This window comes from Varanus komodoensis, unplaced genomic scaffold (genome assembly GCF_004798865.1).
Source record: "Varanus komodoensis strain SLA01 unplaced genomic scaffold, ASM479886v1 scaffold59_1, whole genome shotgun sequence".
NCBI classification, from domain to species: domain Eukaryota; kingdom Metazoa; phylum Chordata; class Lepidosauria; order Squamata; family Varanidae; genus Varanus; species Varanus komodoensis.
Genome location: NW_025336221.1, coordinates 735,932 through 756,854, shown reverse-complemented (window position 1 = coordinate 756,854; position 20,923 = coordinate 735,932). Strand labels below are relative to the sequence as shown.

Genomic DNA, 20,923 nt, shown 5'->3' with positions numbered 1-20,923 from the left:
CTCCCCTTTGTCTAAATTTAAATAAGATATTTGAGCTTGGAGAAAAGGTAATAATAAAATCACTGCTTAATAAAAGGGAGTGTGTGTGTTTGTGCACTCGTGTGTGCCTAAAGCAAACTTGTGTCATTTTGTGGGGAGAGAGAGAGATCGATTGGCTGAAGGGATCCTTGTGGTACAGGGCTTCTCTCCCTGGATTTGATGTGGAGTAGAAGATCTTCAGCCTTGTATGAATAATTAGCAGTCAAAGGGTAGTTAGGAATGTCTGAGTAAGATAGCCATAGATAAGATAAAATAAGATAGGCTTAGAGGAAGATGGTACCACTTAGACACTACTTCCGTATTTGTAAATAAAGCAACTGCTACAGAGACACCTTAATTCTTCAGTTGTCGCTCTTTCAAAAGAAGCCAAATCCAGGTATCAGTGACTCTAGGACTCATCATTACTCAGAAAGTGTGGTGTATGCAAGAACATCATTGAAAACATGGATTTTATTTTTGTATGCATACATTGAGATGAGGTGTCAGAAGCAAGGTGCTGGGGTGTTTCCACTTCTCCTTGGAGGCTGGCTCTTCAGGGTGGTACTTGGAGAATATCATTCAACCCTGTGGATTTTCCAGCATGGAGTTCTTCAGGGGTCTGCTCTGTCCCCTCTGTTATTTAATATCTACGTGTAACTGCTGACTGGAGTCACCTGGAGTTTTGGAGTATGTTGCCACCAGTATGCTGATGACACACTGCTCTATTTCTCCTTTTCATCATCACGACATGCGGCTGTAGATGTGCTGAACCACTGTCTGGCTGTGACAGTGGATTGGATGAGGGCCAACAAAGATTGCTAGTCAAGGAGGGTGTTCAACTGTTCTAGATGGGGTTGTACTTCCCCTGAAGGAGCAGGTTTTTAGCTTGGTGTGGGGGTTCTGCTTGATCTACATTTGTCATTTGAGGCTCAGGTAGCCTCAATGGCTCAGAATGCCATTGAGAGCCAGTGTGGTGTAGTGGTTAAGAGCGTGGAACTGGGACTCAGACGATCTGGGTTCTAGTCCCCTCTTGGCCATGGAGCCCACTGGGTGACTTTGGGCCAGGCACAGACTCTCAGCAAAACCTACCTCACAGGGTTGTTGTTGTGGGGATAAGATGGAGGAGGAGAATGATGTAAGCTGCCTTGAGCCCTTTGTAGGAAAAAGGTGGGATATAAATCAATCAATCAATCAATCAATAAAATGCCTTCCACCAGCTACACTCCTATTTGGATGTGGATAACCTGGTTTAGTTATCTACATTCTGGTAGTCTCTAAATTAGATTATTGCAATTCATTCTGGGTGGGGCTGCCTTTGAAAACTGATCAGAAGCCACAGCCCATGCACAATGCAGCAACCAGATTAATATCTGAGAACTGTAGGTCTGAACAGAGGGGACCTATTACGCCTGCTTACCATGGCTGCCTGCATGTTTCCAGACCTAATTCAAGGTACTATACCTTACACAGCTTGGAATCACAATACTTGATAGAGCTTCTCTCCCAGTCACAATCTACCCAGAAATTGTATTCAACCTTTCTTTGAGTGCTAACTCCAAGGGAGACTCAGAGGGCAGCAACAAGAGGGAGGGTTTTTTTCTGTGGTAGCCCTGCATCTTTTTGGTGCCAAAGCTGAAGCAACGCTTTAGGCTGAGACATTTGGTTATTCAAGGGCTTCAGAAGATTTCCCACCTCAGAATTCTTGTGCAGGGTGATTTTTCACTGTATATTTTTAGCTGTTTAACATTTTTAATATTTCTTTTGATATGCTTTTATGGACTTTTCCTTGTATTCTAATATATTGTTTTTATGTACTACTGTAAACTACCTAGAGTGCTTCACCTACTGGGCAGTACAGAAGGGAAAGGAACTGTATTGCTTCTATTACTTTGGAAAGCTATATGTTCTAAGTGTAAGAAGTGGAAAACCTTTCCTTTCAATGAAGTCTTCAGGGTTTTGCTCCGTATTGTGAAGTTATTGCTTGCAATTGGAATACTGTGAATACAGCCAGTCTGTAAGTTGGAGATACTGCCAAGAACATACTCTGCTGCTTTTGGAACCAATATTTTTGTTCCCTAAGATGAACTGTTGCCAGAGCATAGCATCTGCAGAAGTTGAGTTTAGAATATATACCCATTGAACTGTTAATCTTTTTTTAATCTTCCAGATATTTGATAATGAAGCCAAAGATCTTGACAGAGAAGTCTGCTTTATTGATATTGCCTGTGATGAAATTCCTGAACGTTACTACAAAGAATCAGAGGTAGGTAAAAGACCCCTTGGAGTAATTTGCACTGGCATTTTGTGAGCAGTTCCTGAAGACATCACACCCTTGGGGTTATCTTTTTATTTCATTCTATCAAATGGCAAGGATAACTCTTTCCCACACATCAAGAGTGCACATGAGTGGTAGAATGAACTGCATAGCGGAATTCTTACACTTACTTCACTCTTTCTTACTACCTGTGTTTCTGTGAGGCTTTTGAGCTCTCAGATAATGTTATTCTTCATGTTCACTGTGCATCACACATGTGGGATCTGCATGCATGCATGGAGCTGTTTCAGGAAGATTCCAAAGCTGATTGATTAGTTTTCGGCAGGAGGCCAGCCCATAGACACACCTGGTGTGAAGGTGGGACTCCCATTGAGACCTCATTTCTTCAAATGACATTGTGAAGTTCCTCCTCTACTTTTTTCATGAAGTTGTTTGTCTCTACACTCCTTCTCAGATTCCGGTATTATCATGTCCTTCTCAATTTTATTTAATTATTTATTTAGAAAATTTCTATGCCGCCCCATTCGCCGAAGCCTTGGGGCAGCTCACAAATAAATCAGTTAAAATACTATACATTAACAATATAAAACAAGTTAACAATATAAAATAAAATAAGTCGCCCTGGCCAAAGAATAAAATACATAAATACTACTAACAGTTAAAATGACGTTTGAATAAAAAGGTCTTCACCTGGCGCCGAAAAACAAATAACGACTGCACCAGGCGGACCTCTCTGGGGAGCACATTCCATAGATTGGGCGCCACTGCAGAGAAAGCCCTCCTCCGAGTACCCACCCTCCTAATTTCTTTCATGGAGGGTTCCCAGAGAAGGGCCTCTCCCGCTGATCTCAGGGGGCGGTTGGGCATATATGGACGTAAGCGCTCCTTCAGGTAACCAGGACCCAAGCCATTTAGGGCTTTATAGGTCATCACCAACACCTTGAATTGGGCCCGGACTTCAATGGGAAGCCAGTGAAGCTGACGGAGGACTGGAGTCATGGGAACGTAACGTCCAGTCCCCGTCAGCAGCTTGGCAGCTCTATTTTGAACCAATTGAAGTATCCGGACCGTCTTCAGGGGTAGCCCCACATAGAGTGCATTACAGAAGTCAAGGCGGGAAGTCACCAACGCATGCGTCACTGTCACCAGGCAGTCGTACTCCAGGTAGGGGCGCAGCTGATGGATCAGCCGAAGCTGAAAGAAAGCGCTCCTCGCCACCGCTGTCACCTGAGCTTCCAGTGAAAGCTCTGGGTCGAGGAGCACTCCCAAGCTGCGGACCTTGTCCCTAAGAGGGAGTGCAACCCCATTCAGGACTAGGTTCAATTCACCCTTACCGAAGCCCGATCCACCAACCAACAGGACCTCCGTCTTGTCTGGATTGAGCTTCAGTTTATAGTTTATTGGCCCTCATGCAGCCCATTACCTCGGCCAGGCACCGGTTCAGTACAGCCACTGCCTCACCTGGATTGGTGGAAAACGAGAGGTAGAGCTGGGTATCATCAGCATACTGATGATTCCGCAGCCCACACCTCCTGATGACCTCTCCCAGCGGTTTCATGTAGACGTTAAACAGCAAAGGGGACAAAATGGACCCCTGCGGTACTCCATGGCATAGCTGCCATGGTGCAGAGCCATAGTCCCCCAGCACCACCTTCTGGAATCGGTTATTGAGGTAGGAGTGGAACCACTGCAAAGTAGTGCCTCCGACCCCCAATCCCGCTAGCCTATCCAGAAGGATACCATGGTCGATGGTATCGAAAGCCGCCGAGAGGTCCAGAAGAACCAACAGGGATGCACTCCCCCTGTCCTTCTCCCTGCACAGGTCATCGTACAGGGCGACCAAGGCAGATTCAGTACCGTACCCGGGTCTGAAGCCGGACTGAAATGGGTCCAGATAATCCGTTTCATCCAAGAGAGCTTGGAGTTGTCCCGCCACCACCCGCTCCAACACCTTGCCCAGAAATTATCTTCTTGCTAGAAGCAAAAAAAGTATATTATCCTTGCCTCTTTCTTCTATTTACTTCGACTTCATCGGACAGACAAAATGGTGCTCAAAGCACCGTTCTGCAATTGCACCATGTGAGGCAGTAAACTTTCTCCTACAGATGGCCACTCCCTATGCCTTTTTTGCCTGGGAGAAACTCATGTCGCTGATGCCTGCTGCCATTGCTGGGCTTTCACCAAACCAGCAAGAAAACATCAAGCAGGTCACGTAAAAGCTGAATTGAGGAGCTACACCCTCCATATGGACAATGCCAACCATCTACCTCATGTGCTTCTATCTCCATTAATACAGATGAAAACTTAGGCCCTGCCACATTAAAAGTGCCAAGGATGGGGAAGCCAAAAAAAAAAAAAGTGAACAAAAAGAGCAGTAAATGAGCTCGGAAACACGTGGCCATTCTGCCTATTACTGGCCTCCTGTGCACTGAAAACATGGTGCCCACACAAGATCTGAGCCACCCTTCTGCTCTTGACACCGAACCCAATACCGGAACCTCAATCTCAGCTTCCAAAAAGTACTTTGGTCTTGGAAAGCAAAATTCGTAATCCATCCACAGCAGTATTACTATGACCAGACCCTGTCTCAGCACAGAGATCCATATCTCCTGTACCTTCGATTTGCAGTGTCTTCCTCCATACCGGGCAACCTAGATCCAGCTACCACTCTCAATCTCTGGCGTCTGAAAAAGATGCAGAACCCATCAAACACCCCCTCCACACCATGGGGACTTTGATACAGAGTACTATAGAGAGTGCTGGGCCCACTCAACTCTAGGCATGGAGGACCTCATTGGAACCCAACAGATCCAACCAATACTCTTCTCAGGCCGGTCCCAGTTTTGCTGTTCTGCCTTCCAGGCTTCCTACAGACCCTAGACAAATAGCTCCATCCCGTGACAGACCACCTTGCTCTAGTTTGCCTAGCCATTGCTCAGACTTAATTGAACACACTCACTCTGAACATGGACACTATACGTCCATCTCAGCTACATCCTCTCCAGACTGATGCTCCAACATACCCCTAATACTTCGATACCAACACCTGATTCTTCCCGCGCTTCAGAAGACTTCGGTCTTTTCTGCTCAAGTTCTCCTTGCCTCTCTTGCCACCAAGATCTGGCATTGGTGCACCACTCGACATACCACTCGGATCGCTATTCACATTGCAGGTGCCTGCATTGTCTTAGCAGACTCTCTAAGCAGAACCTTTACCCAATTTCACAAGTGGTAACTCCACCCCTTCATGAGTCAATCCCTGTGGGACTGATGGGGTGTCCCCCAAGTGGATCTATTTGCCATGCAACACAACACCATCTGCGACCACTTTGCTTGAGGGCAGGCATAGGCACCCAATTGTTGGGGGTGCTATTCTACTATAATACAGTGCTACCTAGAAGTAATGTAGTAGGGAAGCAGGAAAGGAAACACTATTCATGTATTGATCATATCTCAGTTCTGCAACTAAATTAAAAACATATTCAGCAAATTAACAGCTTTGTGTAGAAATGCTCTTTTCCGGTTCTGGGGTATGGGTGATAGGGAACAAGGCAGAAGCACCAGGACCCAGGCAACAAGGCCCAAGGATATGCAGAGTTCAAGCCCAATAGCCAAGTCCAATAACAAGTCCAGGTTGTGGTCACAGAGCCATGCAGTCACATCCTGGAGGAAGGCACAGGAGTGTAGACACAGCAGGCAAAAGTCAGTACCCGAGTAACAACAAGGCAAGGCGCAGATGCTTAAGAGCAGGATAGCCAGGCAGGGTTAGGAACAACAAGGCACGGTGGACAAGGCAAGGAAGCAGGGCGGGACAAGATGAAGCAGAACAAGGTGAGAAAGGGCAGGAGGAGAATCAGGCGAAGGTCATACAAGACGCAGGCACAGTGCTCCGGGGCCCTGCGTTGCTGAGGCAGCTTTTGGAGGGAAGAACCTGCTCTTGTATAGCTCTTCCCTCAGGGCTCCGAGGTGATGCTCATCGATGCCCTGGCAGCTCCAGCAAAGCCTGGGACTAATCCTGCAACAACCAGGGTATTTGCCCAGCAGATGGAGGCCTGGAGCAGCCAAGATACTGAAAATTCTATACATTGTTGCTCTTTTTTTAAAGCTTCCTAATTGCTACTGACTTTGTATTCCTACTTAATACTTCACTCTCTCATAGTAACCACTTGAACTTAGAGAACCATTGAACAGGCATCCTGACCCATAATCTTCACTGTCCAAATCAAGGTAGACTCTTGCTGATGGGAAGAAATGCCACAAGACTCTCTTGTTACTTTAGCTAACTTATTTTGAGCAAGAGTTCTCAAATGTTCCTTTTGTAGAAGTATAGTTCAAAATGAGATTTCCTGATCCCCCCATGGGTAGCAATATGAAATTAGACATTAATGTAGATACTGAAAACAAATAAGACAACAAACTGCTGTTTTGGACTAAGCCTATAGTGAACTAAATTCAAATTTAAATACTGCAAAAGGCCATACTGCTCAGAGGACAAGCTATCATATCTGTCTGTGAGCCAGGACTTACCTTTGCAGAAGGCTGATTATTCTTCAGAAGACTTGTCCTTGCAGTCAAATGTGAATGCATTTATCTTTCTTGGCAGTTGTTCACTTTCATTCATTCATTCATTTAAAACATTTTTTTACCCTGTCCTTTGCACAGGCCTCAGGGCAGCTTATGAAAGATTCAACATGTATGTTGAATTTGATACTAATGTGATCATTGTTTCTGGTCAGTTCAAGCATACTTCTGCCTTGCAGCAGGTTATGTCTTGCACTTAGTATTACGTTCAGTGTTTCCTCCTCTCTGGTTGGCTTCCTGATTAACTGTTCTTGGCATGGGATAGTCATTTAGGGTACTGGGAAATTTCCCCTATTTGTTCTGAATAGAATATGCATTAACTTGCCAATGTGAAGGTTCTTGAAGAAACCCAACTGATCAAGAAGTTCTAGTACTTCATCTCTTGTCACCACTATTTGTCTCAGTTCCTCAGACAGCCTTGTTGAAAATGTCCATTCAGGCACAGGTATCTACACTGAAGAAACACACAACAAATTCATTCAGCTTCTCTGAAGTCTTCTTATCCTCATTCATTACTCCTTGAGTGCCTTTAATTGTGTATACATTGCACATTTCAGAATAGCAGTTTGCCTCATGCACCACCATATTACATACTACTGTGCGTTTAAGTAAATTGTGAATAAATATGCCTATGGTGCACTGCTTGCATTAGTCTTTGAGTTTGCTGTGCAATGTGCCAGTTTGACAAAAGCACTGATTACGCAGTGCTCCTTTTCCTTTTACTCCTGCTCTTGCAAAGGTGAACCTCTTAATGCACAACTATGCTTTCTTAAATATAATTCATATGGAACACCATGACATTGTGTTTTAAATGTATATAGAGGTTCTGAAACGCCCAGGTAAAAGCAATCCATCATTTTGGCAGGATGGAATGTTAGATGAGACAGGCAGGAAGGTTGAGGCCAGCTTAAGGACCGCCCAGGAACACTCCAGCATTTCCTGCTACAGCTGTGCCTTTTAGCTAGGCCAGCCTTTCCCAAGCTGTTGCCCTTATACTGCTGGCTGGGGGATGCTGGATGTTGTATTCCAACACATCTGGAGGCCAAGAAAAAGTATGTGCTGTATAGTCCATGCTCTTTCAAGCTCTTATACAAATCTGTGGTGCCAATATCTTCCTCACTTATACAGTGGAAACAGTGCAACTCCCTTATGGGGAAAGGCTACAGCATCTGGGATTGTTTAGCTGAGAAAGAAGGTGAATGAGGGGAGATATGGTAGCAGTATACAAAAATATGGATGGGGTGGAGAAAGGGGTGATGGAAACATTTTTCTCCATACTGGAATACTAGAACCTGGAATCATTCTGTGAAGCTGATTGGTGGGAGATTTGGGACAGATAAAAGGAAGTGTTTCATCACACTGTATGAGATTTACCTCCACTAGATGTAGTGATGGGCACCACTTTGGATGTCTTTTAAAGGGGATTGGATAAATTTATGAAGGAGATGCATATCAACAGTTACAGCTCCTGTTGAGTGTATGCTCCCTTCAGTATCAGAGGCAGTATGCGTATGTATAGTGGTTGATCTCATGTCCTGCTTGCAAGCAGTTCTTTCACCACTATGAGAACAGAGTGCCAGACATGATTGAGCATGGCTCTTATGAACCTGTCTCTACAACCATAAAATGGAGTTTATTGCTATTATTATATGCCATTGGGTCATCTCCACCTTATGGCCACCCTGCCCTATCCATAACAGCCCTGCTCACCTCATACAACAGTGTGGATGATTCTGGCCTTGGTCTCCAGTGAAAACAAAAAGGAGTAGAAACAGGTTGATTTAAATTAAATCAAATTAAATCATGATTTAAATCCCTAGTCAGCAAGATTAGATTTAAATCATGGTTTTCTATATAATTTGCATGCATGCCTTATCCATAGGTAGAGGAACTTCATTAAAATATTCCAAAAGTGCATTTCTTTTACAGCTTGCTGCCATTATAGGTTTTCTCCTCCAGGGAAAGAATAATATGATAAGTCTCATGCTAGACACAAAAAGATTCAAAGACTTGTGGAGTATTCTTCTCAAAAGATTTCACTCTAATTTTTCCTGCTTGCCCCTCCCTCCTCACACTTCTTGTGCAGATCTATTCCACTCTCCACAATCTTTTTCTATTCATTTAATTTTTTGAAACCTAGCAGTTAAGTGGTAAGGGGTTGATTCCGTGTACATAGATTTGAAAAGGAACAATGGAATTAAGGTCTTTTTCAAAACTCTGTATGTTTATTCCATAACATTTTTGCTGTGAAGAAGAGGCATGTGATCTCTGCAGACACTAATTCACAGTTTTGAGAACTATAAAACCAAACATCTGTGATAATAGCTTCTAGATAGAAAACTGCCCAATAATCTTACAGAAACCTCTGGAAGAGCATGGCATTGTGAATGGATTAATGGAATTCATTTCCGCAAGAATTTAAACATTGCACAAATATACAGCCTCATGCTACATAATTAAAAATTAATCCTTATTTCATGATGAATAATATTTGGACTATAATGTATCTTAAATTTTAAAAAACTATCTTTAGATAGATTTTTCCTGAGAAAGTATTTTATTTTTTTTAAATCAAAACAATTTGATTTTTTAATTTAAAAAATCATTAATTTTTACCCAACCTGAGTAGAAACTTGCTTTTCAGAAAATAAATGTGGAGAGTCTCAGAAGTTTAATTCTGCAATGGATACTGTATTCTTCATTTTTTCTCCACTTGCACAGTATCACAGAGTTAAGATAGCCTTGCTTGTAGACAAGGAGAAACAATAGGCTAATGACATATTAGAATATGATCCCAGGAAATGGAAGGCATTGTTCTCTATTTATGACATTATAGTTTATTGTAGGGATGGAAACTGCCCAATAATACATCAAACTTAGAACCAGCCAATCCTTTTTTGGAAACAGAGCCACCAAAGGCCACTCATTCTTCAGAAAAGGAAGTCAAATTATGGGGCTCAGTGGTAGAGGACATGCTTTGCATGCACAGGATTCCAAGACAGGCCTAGAAATACTGTCTAAAACTCTGGAGAGTCAATGGAGAACTTCAGGTATTGGACATACAGAAGATGAATGAATGAATGATACCCAGTGTGGTGTGGTGGTTAAGATCATGGGACTGGGACTCAGATGATCTCGGTTTGAGTCCCCGCTCAGCCATGGAGCCAACTGGGTGACTTTGGGCCAGTCACAGACTCTCAGCCCAACCTACCTCACAGGGTTGTTGTTGTGGGGATAAGATGGAGGGGGAGATGTAAGCTGCCTTGAGCCCTTTGTAGGAAAAAGGCGGGATATAAATCAATCAATCAATAACCAGATAGGTTGTAGGGACCACTAGCTGGTGGTCTAGGTACCTGCCTGCATAGATCAGCCTTTCCCAAATTGATGTCCCCGCCCCTGTGCAATATGTTGCACTATATTGCTGATCAGGGCTAGCAGCAGAGCCTAGTAGGCCCTCCGTCAGCAGTGTCTTGCCCATTGATGCTTGCAGAAGCTTTGCCCGCCCCCTGCAGCCAGCCAAAGCCTCCAATACCCTTTTGCCTCCTCTGTTCTCCAGTCCATAGCCAGCCAGAGTTCCATGCCTGCTGAAGGCCCTTGCCCATTGCAAGCATTGATGAAAGCCACACACCTACCATCTCTGGCCACTGAATCTTCCCTTCTCTGTGCTTTTTTTAATTTGGGAGGCCTGTGATAGCTGCTTCTCTTCCCCCTGCTGGTTCTGCTGGCTTTTGAGGAGCAGGGCACCTGGCTCTGCTTGCAGGGTTCCCCCTGTATGTATATTTTCAGCAGCAGTGCTGTGCATCAGTCAGGTGCTACCTTTGAGGGGATGCAGCCATGATGGAACAGGAGAAACATAATGGCTGCTCTTTTTTCTCACTGGTTTTGTCCCCCTGCACCTGGCAACTTATGATTGGTTTAGATCACTGCTATTCAAAATGCAAATAAGTGTTTTTTTCATTGAAAATGGAGTTCTGGGGCCTGCAGGCTCAGCTGGGTGCCATGGTGCTTTGCCAGTGAGGTCAGCCATAGGAGGGGGAAGCCGGCAGCAGCTGCACTGAGCTTAGAAGTAGGTGCTTCTTTCTAAGTCTCTGGGCCCTTGGCAACTGCCTGACTATGTTGATCACTGACCCTGGGCCTGACTCTGGTAATTCCCAGCCAGCATAGATCATCAGTGGAACCTTTGAAGTACACAGGAAATTATTATTCTATAGGGGAAAACCGTTTGTTGTTACAACTGTTATGTAGCATATGAGAATTCATTGCACCAGATTGAGGGTGACAGGATGTTTATGACATTTTGCTGGGAAACACACTTGTGTCCTCGAGCTGGTGTGAGGCATCACCTTGGGAAATGACTCAGCCACTTATTATCTTAAGTTTACCCAGTACTTTTCTTGTTCTGTAAGAATGGAATGGCAGCTACAGGAAATATCAAATAAACATAATTAAACTGGCCAAGCTTTGTATAGCGGATTAAATTGTGTGTGTATATTTAATCTTCATTGTAATACGTTAGGAATATAAATATGACATCTGAATATATTTTTATGTGTTTAGTTCTGCACTTATTTTTATGTTGACACTGTCAGTTTGCAACATAGAATCAAACATATTTTGGCAAAAGACAGTCAGGAACTAATTATTATAGCTCAGGGACAAAGTTGGACAATACATTACATATTCTTAGACAATAGAATAATTATTTTTTCAGTAATGTTTCTTTCACTACAGGGATGCAGCTTATGCCTAACTGAGGACATCTTCCTGGAGCAGACAAAATGTGAAACATTTTATACATTTTCTGTGTGAAAGCAGAAGTTCTTAGAAGACAGCCTATAGTAATAAGTACAGCAGCATAAGTACAACAGTATGCTATTACCATGGCGTGGTAAAAGAAGATGCTGCTAGACATTTGAGGCCACAGTGCTGTCCCTGTGAGCTTAGGATGACTAAATCTGGATTCAGACCCATATATTTAAACCCAGAGCAATGGATTAGCCAAAGTAGAAATGAGTGTTTATTCAGTGAGATAACCTGGAGTTGTTCGTACTCTCATGACTCCTTTCCTATACAGCAAAACCTCCAAATTGGCATTAGCCCTTTGACAGATTCAAACCTATGCACAGCTACATAAGTTTATGAGACATATTATAAGACACATTTTAAAATGTTATGTCAAACCCTATCCCAAGAGCAAGTTGTACATGTGTTTAAAATGTTAGTTTTAAACCTTTTCTTCAAGTGAGCCCTGCATATGTTGGCAATGACACCATATAGATCGATAGCTTTGCTAAGTTTCAAAAAGTTTGTTTTGCTATTGTTGTTTGCAGCATATGTCAGACATTTTTTGGTAGAATACTCCATGCCAGGAAATTAAATAAGTAGCCATATGCTACTTTAAAGAAAATTTAATTTTTCTTTCTATACCCTGTGCTGCTGAACTGTCTACAAAACATCTGCCTTAACATTTATAGGCAATTCAAGGTGATTGGCTGGCCTAGGTCCAGGAAAAAATGACTTCCTCTTCTAGACTATGTTCTTTTGAAATAACATTATATCAGCTATCAAGCTTCCTGAAATAAACTCAGTAAAAGTAATAAAGAAAAATGTACAGACATACAAATATACATAATATAAGCATGAGAACTACCTCGTTTTTTTCTTTGAAAACCTTTAGAAACACCATGGTTGGTTGATCAGATAAGCCCAGATCTTCCTTTCTTGAATCTTGCAATATCTTGCAATAGACCATGAAGCAAGTTTTTTTTTTAAATAATATGCCAAGGATATATTGTAATGAAGATATATCTGACTTTGTCTCGATTCTAGGCTTTCAACTGAGCAAGTTTACTACATCCATGAAGATACTTTCTCACTGATAGTAAACGGAGGAAATTTTATAGTGAAACTATATCTCACAGATGTAATATCTCACTATTAATTTTACCTGAAATAACAGTATCTAATATAAACATGAATATGATGTTCAGTGTAAATGTTCAAGATCAAACAGGCAGAAATTTGTATGATGATTATTAGTATTATTTCAAGCAGAGCAGTTCTATAGTTGTTAGACTAGGTTTGCTGTGGGATTGCTTGGATCCCAACTATGAGGTCAGAAAATCACTCCAACATTGTGATGGAAAGAACCATACTGGCTACATCTTTGCAATCACAAAGATTGCAAAGAACCTCAGAGACTTTTTTTGGGGGGGGGGGAGATGAAATGGATGCTACCAAGGTACAAGGTATGATGGCCGCATCCTTACCTCCTGCTCTGAGGTATCACACAACAGCTAAAATCAGCCGTGTGAGTGTTCTGTATGGCAGGAGGCATGTGGATCCTTTTGCCTTCCTTCTGCCTTGCATGAGATGCCTGTAATCCCCGAAGTTTGGGGCATCCAGATTGGACTGTGCCCTTAGTCACCTTTGCAAAGTTATTTGCAATAAAATGGGTAAGGCATTCAAAATATAAAACTCCTAAAAAGAATTTCTATTAAAAATACCAAAACTTCATAGAACCACTAAAAAACATCAGAATGGATTATAACTCAGACAGCTGATGCATCAAACAATCTGAGACTTAACTAGGGTTATCATGACTTGTTGATAAAGACAGTGGCCAGAATCTGAAGGACTGCTGCTGACCATCTCCCTCATGTCATACTGCAATGTACTGTTGAAACTCCCTCCATGAATCATGGTGTTGTTTGTGTGCTGTTAAGGAAAAGACCAGTCTCTAACGTCTTCTTTGGCTCACAGGGCTATGTTTGTTCTAGGCCAGTTGTAATATTCTGTGCTCTATAGTCCCTAGGCCAAATGTAAATTCACTTTTTGATAGGAGATACTTTTTTGAAAAAATTAAAAGGGTGTTATGCTCTTCCCAGTTCATTACGAATTCCTCTTGAAGACAGTGGGGTTTGCTCATGCTGAACTGCCACAAGGTTCCAGCCAGCAGCTGTCGGTCTAGTTCAGAACACAGTTGTTCTGCTAGTACCATATTAAAGACTGCTTGTAACCACTCGGTTTAGCATACCCCTCCCCTGTCCTCTGTGCTTCTGTCAGATACAATTTATGATGCAAACTCATTTTGACAGAATAATTTTGTACCAAATGGTACAAATTGCTCCATGTTTTCAGTACATTGTAATGCCAAGTGCAGAATGATTTAAAAATAGCATTTTCCATATTGGGTGCTAACAAGGCTGAGATGCTGCTGTCTCTCTGTGTGTTTCGTTTTTTGGATTTAAAAAAAAACCACCCTGAGATGCCAAAAGGAATTATGGTATTTGTGGGAGGGGGGCATTGTGGCAATGTTCAATCGCACATTCAATCAAGTGTTACATAAGAAGTCTAAAAAGGGTATTTAGCCTTGATTATGAATGAAATGTGTATTTATTGGAAAAACAGCAAAGCCAAAAACCCCCTCATTGCTAAAGTACTGTAACCAGAAAATCGAAACCAGAGATGTGTGTTTTTTGTAATAGTCCTGGTGGACTATATTACAAAGCCTGCATTTTAGAAGATTACTTTATGAAAGGGTCACATCTCTTAAAAAAAGTATTTCTAATTCTGCCCCAAACCCAGCATGTGTTATATACCATATTTTAAACCGAACTTACATACACTTGTAATGTGTAAAAGTATGCTTACATTTAAGTTATATTCTAACATTTGAGTAGAGATGTATTTTAGTGTATGCTGCCTCCTAAAGCAAGGTTATCTATTAAAAGAAATGTATCATCATCATCACCATCACATTACATTTACATTCTAACGGAATTAGACAACTAAACACTAAAAATGAGTTCCTGCTGCTGTTATTGAAACTCATAGGGAAGTGACCAAACTTTCAAATTGACTGCATGTTACTTTAGAAAACAGAACTGTAGAATTAATTTTACCCACCAATGAGTCTCCTTCCTCTCTTCAGTATATTTGCACAGTTTTCCAGCTGCCATTACTGATAGTAATAAATGGGATGGAGATGTAATAAGGGCTTTTCTAGCCCAGGTATCTTCTGTGATACTAAAAGAGGACGTGTGCCAGTGTGTCAATGGCATAGCTCCAAAATCATGAACCCCAGATGCCTGAAAACTTCCAGGTGTACTAAGAGGGTTCTAAGAATGTGCACTGTGGAATTATTTGAATCTAATGCTTTAATTACTTTAAATTAAATAAATGCATCTGTGTGTTGAGCCTGTGGTACCATCTTCATTCACTAAGGGACAGAGTTCCTTAAGTTCACAGTCACCCTTTGAAGCTAGAGGGAGTAGAAGGCAGTTATATGGTGGCTCCCTCTTGGGGGATGGGGTGGGTAGCAGCCCCCCTCCGATAGCTACTGGTGTGCAGCATACTTGGGGCCATTCCTATTGGTACCAGCTTTACTCAGTTGGGACCGGCACAATGAATGCAACCTTGACAGTAGAGTATCATTGCTTGGGCTTGGCTGTATCAAACTAAGGGCTATTCTGACCTGTATGAAGCCAGCTGTGTTCATTAGTTAGTAGGTATCCCTGTGCTAACTTGCAAGGGTCTTCCAGTGCAGATGTTTTTGCCCTACCATGATTAAAAAAACAAAAAACCAGATATGTCGCTTTTCTTTCGTAGGATCCGAAATACTTCAAATCGGAGAAAACTGGCAGAGGCCTATTAAAAGAAGGCTGGAGAGAGACTCAGGAGCCCATTATGTGTTCCTACAAGCTGGTGTCTGTGAAATTTGAAGTGTGGGGACTTCAAACACGAGTAGAACAGTTTGTTCACAAGGTGAGTGAAGGACAGTGTCCCTAGCTCATTTTCCATCTTATCCTGTGTGTGAACATAAGTTTTATGGGCAAGAGTCAGAATGCTCATGTGTGAATCTTGTTTCAGTGATTCCAATTACACACCATGTCCGTATGTTTAGCCTTGGATTTAATGTGCAGACCATTACAGAATTTGAAGTAGATTTTGTACGGCAACAGTTTTACAGTATTTTGAAACCAGTTTAGTTAATATAGAAAGTGTTCCAGATCACCTACGGAAGAGAATTGACACTGCTGCAGCAGCAATGCAGGATAGGAAATAAATTGTTTATTTTATTAAACTAGATAGCATTTGTTTATCACAAAGAGGAACAGTTTTCATGCTTTGTAATAAGGTGACAGTCCAAGTTCGGTTAAGAGCACATTAGCTCCATTTATTTCAGTGAGGTATCTGTGCACCAGTTTTGGCACATGAGGTACACTTGATGTGAGAATCTATAGATGGGATTCTGTGTATGAATCTACATAGGTATGGTTTCTGGGAGTGGGGAAATGCCAGGTAGAAGTCAAAAGAAAATGCCAGGTAGAGAAAAGAAACACAATAAGAAGCCATCTGTAAGCTTGGGGGAAACATGTTAGAAAGGGATGGAAGGTATTCATTTTAACGTCAAGGCCAGAGTGGGCCTTGTATGATTTTTGCCATGTGTAAACAGAGCCAAGGGAACCATAAAAGAAGGGTAGGGAATATCATACTTGAAGAGCAGCTGCATGCTAGCTTTTGCTTACTCATATTTTTACCCTGGGGCACACAGAAGAAGCAGTCTCACACAAAGCAGTTTTTTTCCCTTAGAGTAAATCAGAAATGCCCGCTAAGTCAGAGGTCCCCAGTGCAATGCCCATGAGTGCTGTGATGTCTGTGGGAACCTCCGCTGGCACCCATAAAGCTCTCACTTCTTTGCTCCCTTCAGAAATACTGCTTTAAGAAAACCCTTGGAAAATGTTAAGGAAGCCTTCTTTCTCTCCCTTTTTAACCTATAGCCTTGCTCTTTCTCTCCTCTCTACCCCTTTGCCTTGCTGTTGCCCCCTTCCTGCTAGCTAACACTGGGTGAGTGGTCTTGTTACTTCTCTTAGGTGGTTGTATGGAGAAATGACAGAGGTGGGAAGAAACAAAATAAGATGTGGTGGGTTCTGGCACTTCCTACAGACAAAAGCTATCAGAAAGTGCCAGTTTATGTCTGAGCCCAATGTGTGGTCTTTGAGAAGCTGATTCTCTCTTTTATTATTATTTCAGTGACCTCTCTGCCATTTGCTTTCTGGAAGTGCATCTTCCATCCATAGATTCACTGGAAATTGAATAATTGTTTTGGGGGTTTTTTTTGGCGGGGGAGGGATGCCTTCTGTTAGATTTCTACTATGTGCTACTATTGTAAGGGCCTGGGGGATTCCGTGCTTAGGGCAGGTTGTATGGCACATGACAGGTCTTCTCCACTGATAGTCAGAGGGCATGGCCAAGAGAAAAGAAAGGGCTGCCTTAAATCTCAAATGCCCCCTGACATTCTGAATCCCTCTCCCCAGTTTGTAGATCATTCCTTGGGAAGCTGTGCAGCGCCCAGTCAAGAACCACTGCTCTGTGCCCTCTTTGGCCTAAAGAGTAATACCTCATTCAGTATGCCCTTCCCTTTCTTCCTATACAATTTATATCCAGAGAGGATCAAATCCCTCCACTTATTTATTTATAAATTTATAGGCCATTGAATACCCTAACAAGATCCTCTAAGCGGCATCCAACGACAATAAAATATAAGACAAAGCATTACAATTTCTAGTAACAATTAAAAAACCCCAATGGCTGGTAGTGCACGAGATCTTAAAACAAACAGTTATTAAAATCAGGTTTCAAAATGTCTATGAAAGGTCAGTCTTCACCTGGCACCAAAATGAAAGCAGTGATGGCGCCCGGAGGACCTCTCTAGGAAGCCCATTCCAAATGGTTCTTCCCATTCTGTCAGGTTTCCTTTATAACAGCTCGATCTTAGTCCTTCTCTAGAACCATGCACCCCAACTCCTTTATCTCAGCTCAGAGTCTTCTAGTATTAGCATAGAAATGATTACGCAAATGTGTCTGACCCCTTTGACTGGCTGTCATGTCGTACTGTATTTTATGGGTGGCCAGGTTCTGAGGGCCCAGCGAGCCATTGGAAAAAAACCACGGGTGGCACTGCCTCACCATGGCCCACTCCTCTCCCCCAACACTGAAATCAGCCCTGATTTGCTACACATGGGCGCAGTGCCTTGCTGGAATGCATAATCATACTCCTGCAAGCCACAGGAGAGAACAAATTTACTTTAAAGGAAGGCATGTGGTCCCTGTGCACCCTGTTTTAAAGTGAAAATGTGGCCTTTTTTGCCACCACTGCCTTGCAGCTGATATTAAATGACAGTTTGGTGGCAAAAATGGTGAAAGCGGTGCCCTTCAGGTGGGCCCTATTCTTTCTGTACAGTATCATCTTGCAGTAAAACTTCCCCCCTGCAATCTCCTCCACTGAGTCCTCTCAGCTCTGCCTGTCCTACTCGTTTGGTGAGTGGAACAGGATAGCGCTTCAGAGAAAGCTGCTTCGGCAGTTGGAGGTCTTGGATTTCCACTTTCTAGCTAGCAAACTAACATTTGCTTCCAGGAATGCATGATGACCTGTGCTGATGTGACTGGGCCAAGGTGCACCATGACCACTGGCTCCTCCACAGCACCGTTTGTGAGCTTATCTAGTCAGAAATGTACATACCAAGAATGTAGCTGTTCTGCATTCTTCTCTTCTGTATTTTTCTATATGAGAGGGAAGGAGGCAGGAGTGAGAGAAACCCCTGAGCTATGCACTTGTTGGCCTGCTTGTAATTTATGTGCTAAAAATTCTGCACATTTTGTTTCAGTTCAGGGCCTTAACTAGGTCTAAAGGAACAAAGTGGGAAAGCAAATGCTGCAGCCTATAGGATGAAAAACAGTTTCTATCAGGGTAATACTAGAATGTTAATGTTGCTCATTTTCATTGCTTGCATATTCTCTTCTTGAGCATCCCTGTGCATGCTCAAAGGGTATAGAAAATAAATCTGCAGCTGAGATTAATAAATATTCCATGTTGCAAAGACCTTTTAAAATTTACTCCCTTTAAAACTATGCCTGAATTCTTTATACAATTTTGGACATAGATCATTGATATTGGATCTAATGTAATTTGGACTTGATTTTCTGTGTGTCCTTCAGATTTTATAAAATACACAATACCTATATGATCTATGAAACAAAAAGTGCCATTATGCCATATGTTCAGCTCCATTCCTAGGCACTTCTATGCACTATTTCCACCAGCAGACTGTATGGAGGAGGAACTGGGCCATTCCACAAGCTCTGCTGAAGACCTTCCCTGTGAAGTCTCCCCAGCCATCAAGTGTCATATCAGGGGATGTGGGGTCATTCCACAAGCCCTCCTTTTTGTTTGTGTGTCATGCCTTTTTAGATTATAAGTCTTCAGGCAGGGACTGTCTTCTTTTTCTAATCATATGTAAGCCACACTGGGAGTCTTTTTGGCTGCGGTGTGTAATAAAAATACATGGAATAAATGAGTCATTTTCACCTAGTATCACAGAGACAGTAAGCATTTTCAAACTGGAAGCAATTAGCTTGCTTTGTCTTTCAAAAATTGTATCCAAGAAACTCAAAATCAAGACAGAGGATTGTTTAATTATAAAATGATCGCAGGCTAGCATGAGGTATGTATGAAGTGATGGTTAAAATAGTATTGGGCAGTGTGTGGCGCTCTAGATGTTTTGCACTTTAATTCCCATTAACCTTCCCTATTGGCTATGCTGACTAGGATTGATGAGTGGCACAGGTCAAAACATCTGGAAGCCCACAAATTAATTTCATTTTCATTTATTTATTACATTTCTATACTGCCCAATAGCCAGGGTTCTCTAGGCAACGTATAAAGGTTAAATATCTTAAATGTACAATATTGAAACATGGCTGGAATGAATACATTTTGTTTTAAAATGAAAGCCAGGTGAATATTGTTGGTCCAATTGTAAAAATAGGTCTTCATCATCCTATATGTGTAATTATTACCAGTCTTGGTTGCAAATGTTGTTCTTAAATTGAACTGTTTCTACATGCACCTTTCAAAAAATGAACATACAAAATTAGCAATGGCTTTTCTTTGGGAGATATAGAGACCATACTTTCAAGAATGTCCCATCGTTATAAATCGGCTAAAGCCTAGCTTGCTATTCAGAACATTGATTGTGTTAGCTATAGCACATTCATATGCATTGTAGTTGCTCCTTGTGTTTTTTTATGTGTTTGTGTCTTGGAGAAGTCTTGAACCTCATTCTGATTTACAGGTGGTCAGAGATATCTTGCTGATCGGTCACCGACAGGCTTTTGCATGGGTGGATGAGTGGTATGGTAAGTCATGTTTTAAAGTATAAATGGCCAGTATGGCTGGCTACAAGACATATCTACAGCATATGTATTTATTCTATGCCATGCTTTTATGTGTTGCACTAGCCTTGGTTAAGGCTGCTGTCACAGAGAGCAGCTTTTGCTTTCCCTAAGCTTGCTTCAGAATAATCAGAACTCACTCATGTATCATTCATAGCCAAAGCCGAAGAGGGAATTTTAGAATGGGAGCAGGGTACGCTGCTGCTGCTGCATTTTTAAAGAAGATGGTTTTAATCCAACCATTGCAGTGACCTTTTTTTGGTAGCTACAAAAGACTTGCCTACAGCATTGTTTAAACTCTTTTATTAGTGTTTATGCAGCTTAGCATCTGATGCTCTTATGACACATCCCTCTGCCCAGTTTTTACTTATATTATTTCAAATTACAGCCAATTTCAATATAACACAGGATCATGCCTTTGGGATTTATAGCTAGCCAAGGGGTTGTGGTATTTGAACTAGTTGAGACTTAGAGACACCTCTAACTAGAAGCAGGTGAACCAAGACAGAAGGACACCAGCATAAATTTGCACGTCGGAGGGACTGGCCATTCAGCCTTGTGACCTTCCCAATCCCCAAATGCTAGTTCTCTGATGTATCTGCAATTTAACATCAGGGTAGCTTAAAAGCATTCACAGATAAGCCCAAAGTGAAAAGCCAGCATTGTGGAAAAATGTATAACCCGACTCCCCCCCTCAATATTTAAAGAATACAGTTCAAACCCCATCTGTTCTAATCCAGCACCCGCATGTAGCCCCTGAAAGTAGTACATTCTAGGTAAGCTTAATAAGTATTTTGAAGATTACAGGATTAT

The 20,923-nt window shown here is 42.0% G+C and overlaps 1 protein-coding gene across 3 annotated transcripts in view; it reads left to right on the top strand.

Moving 5' to 3' along the window:
* Positions 1–20,923, top strand: part of PITPNC1 (phosphatidylinositol transfer protein cytoplasmic 1) — a 154,650-nt gene that overhangs the window by 123,775 nt on the left and 9,952 nt on the right. For all 3 annotated transcript variants that reach the window (XM_044449551.1, XM_044449553.1, XM_044449552.1), the window contains 3 exons: positions 2,186–2,281; positions 15,485–15,640; positions 20,011–20,074. In XM_044449551.1, the coding sequence (XP_044305486.1) occupies positions 2,186–2,281; positions 15,485–15,640; positions 20,011–20,074 (316 nt within the window). The remainder of the gene's footprint in view (positions 1–2,185; positions 2,282–15,484; positions 15,641–20,010; positions 20,075–20,923) is intronic.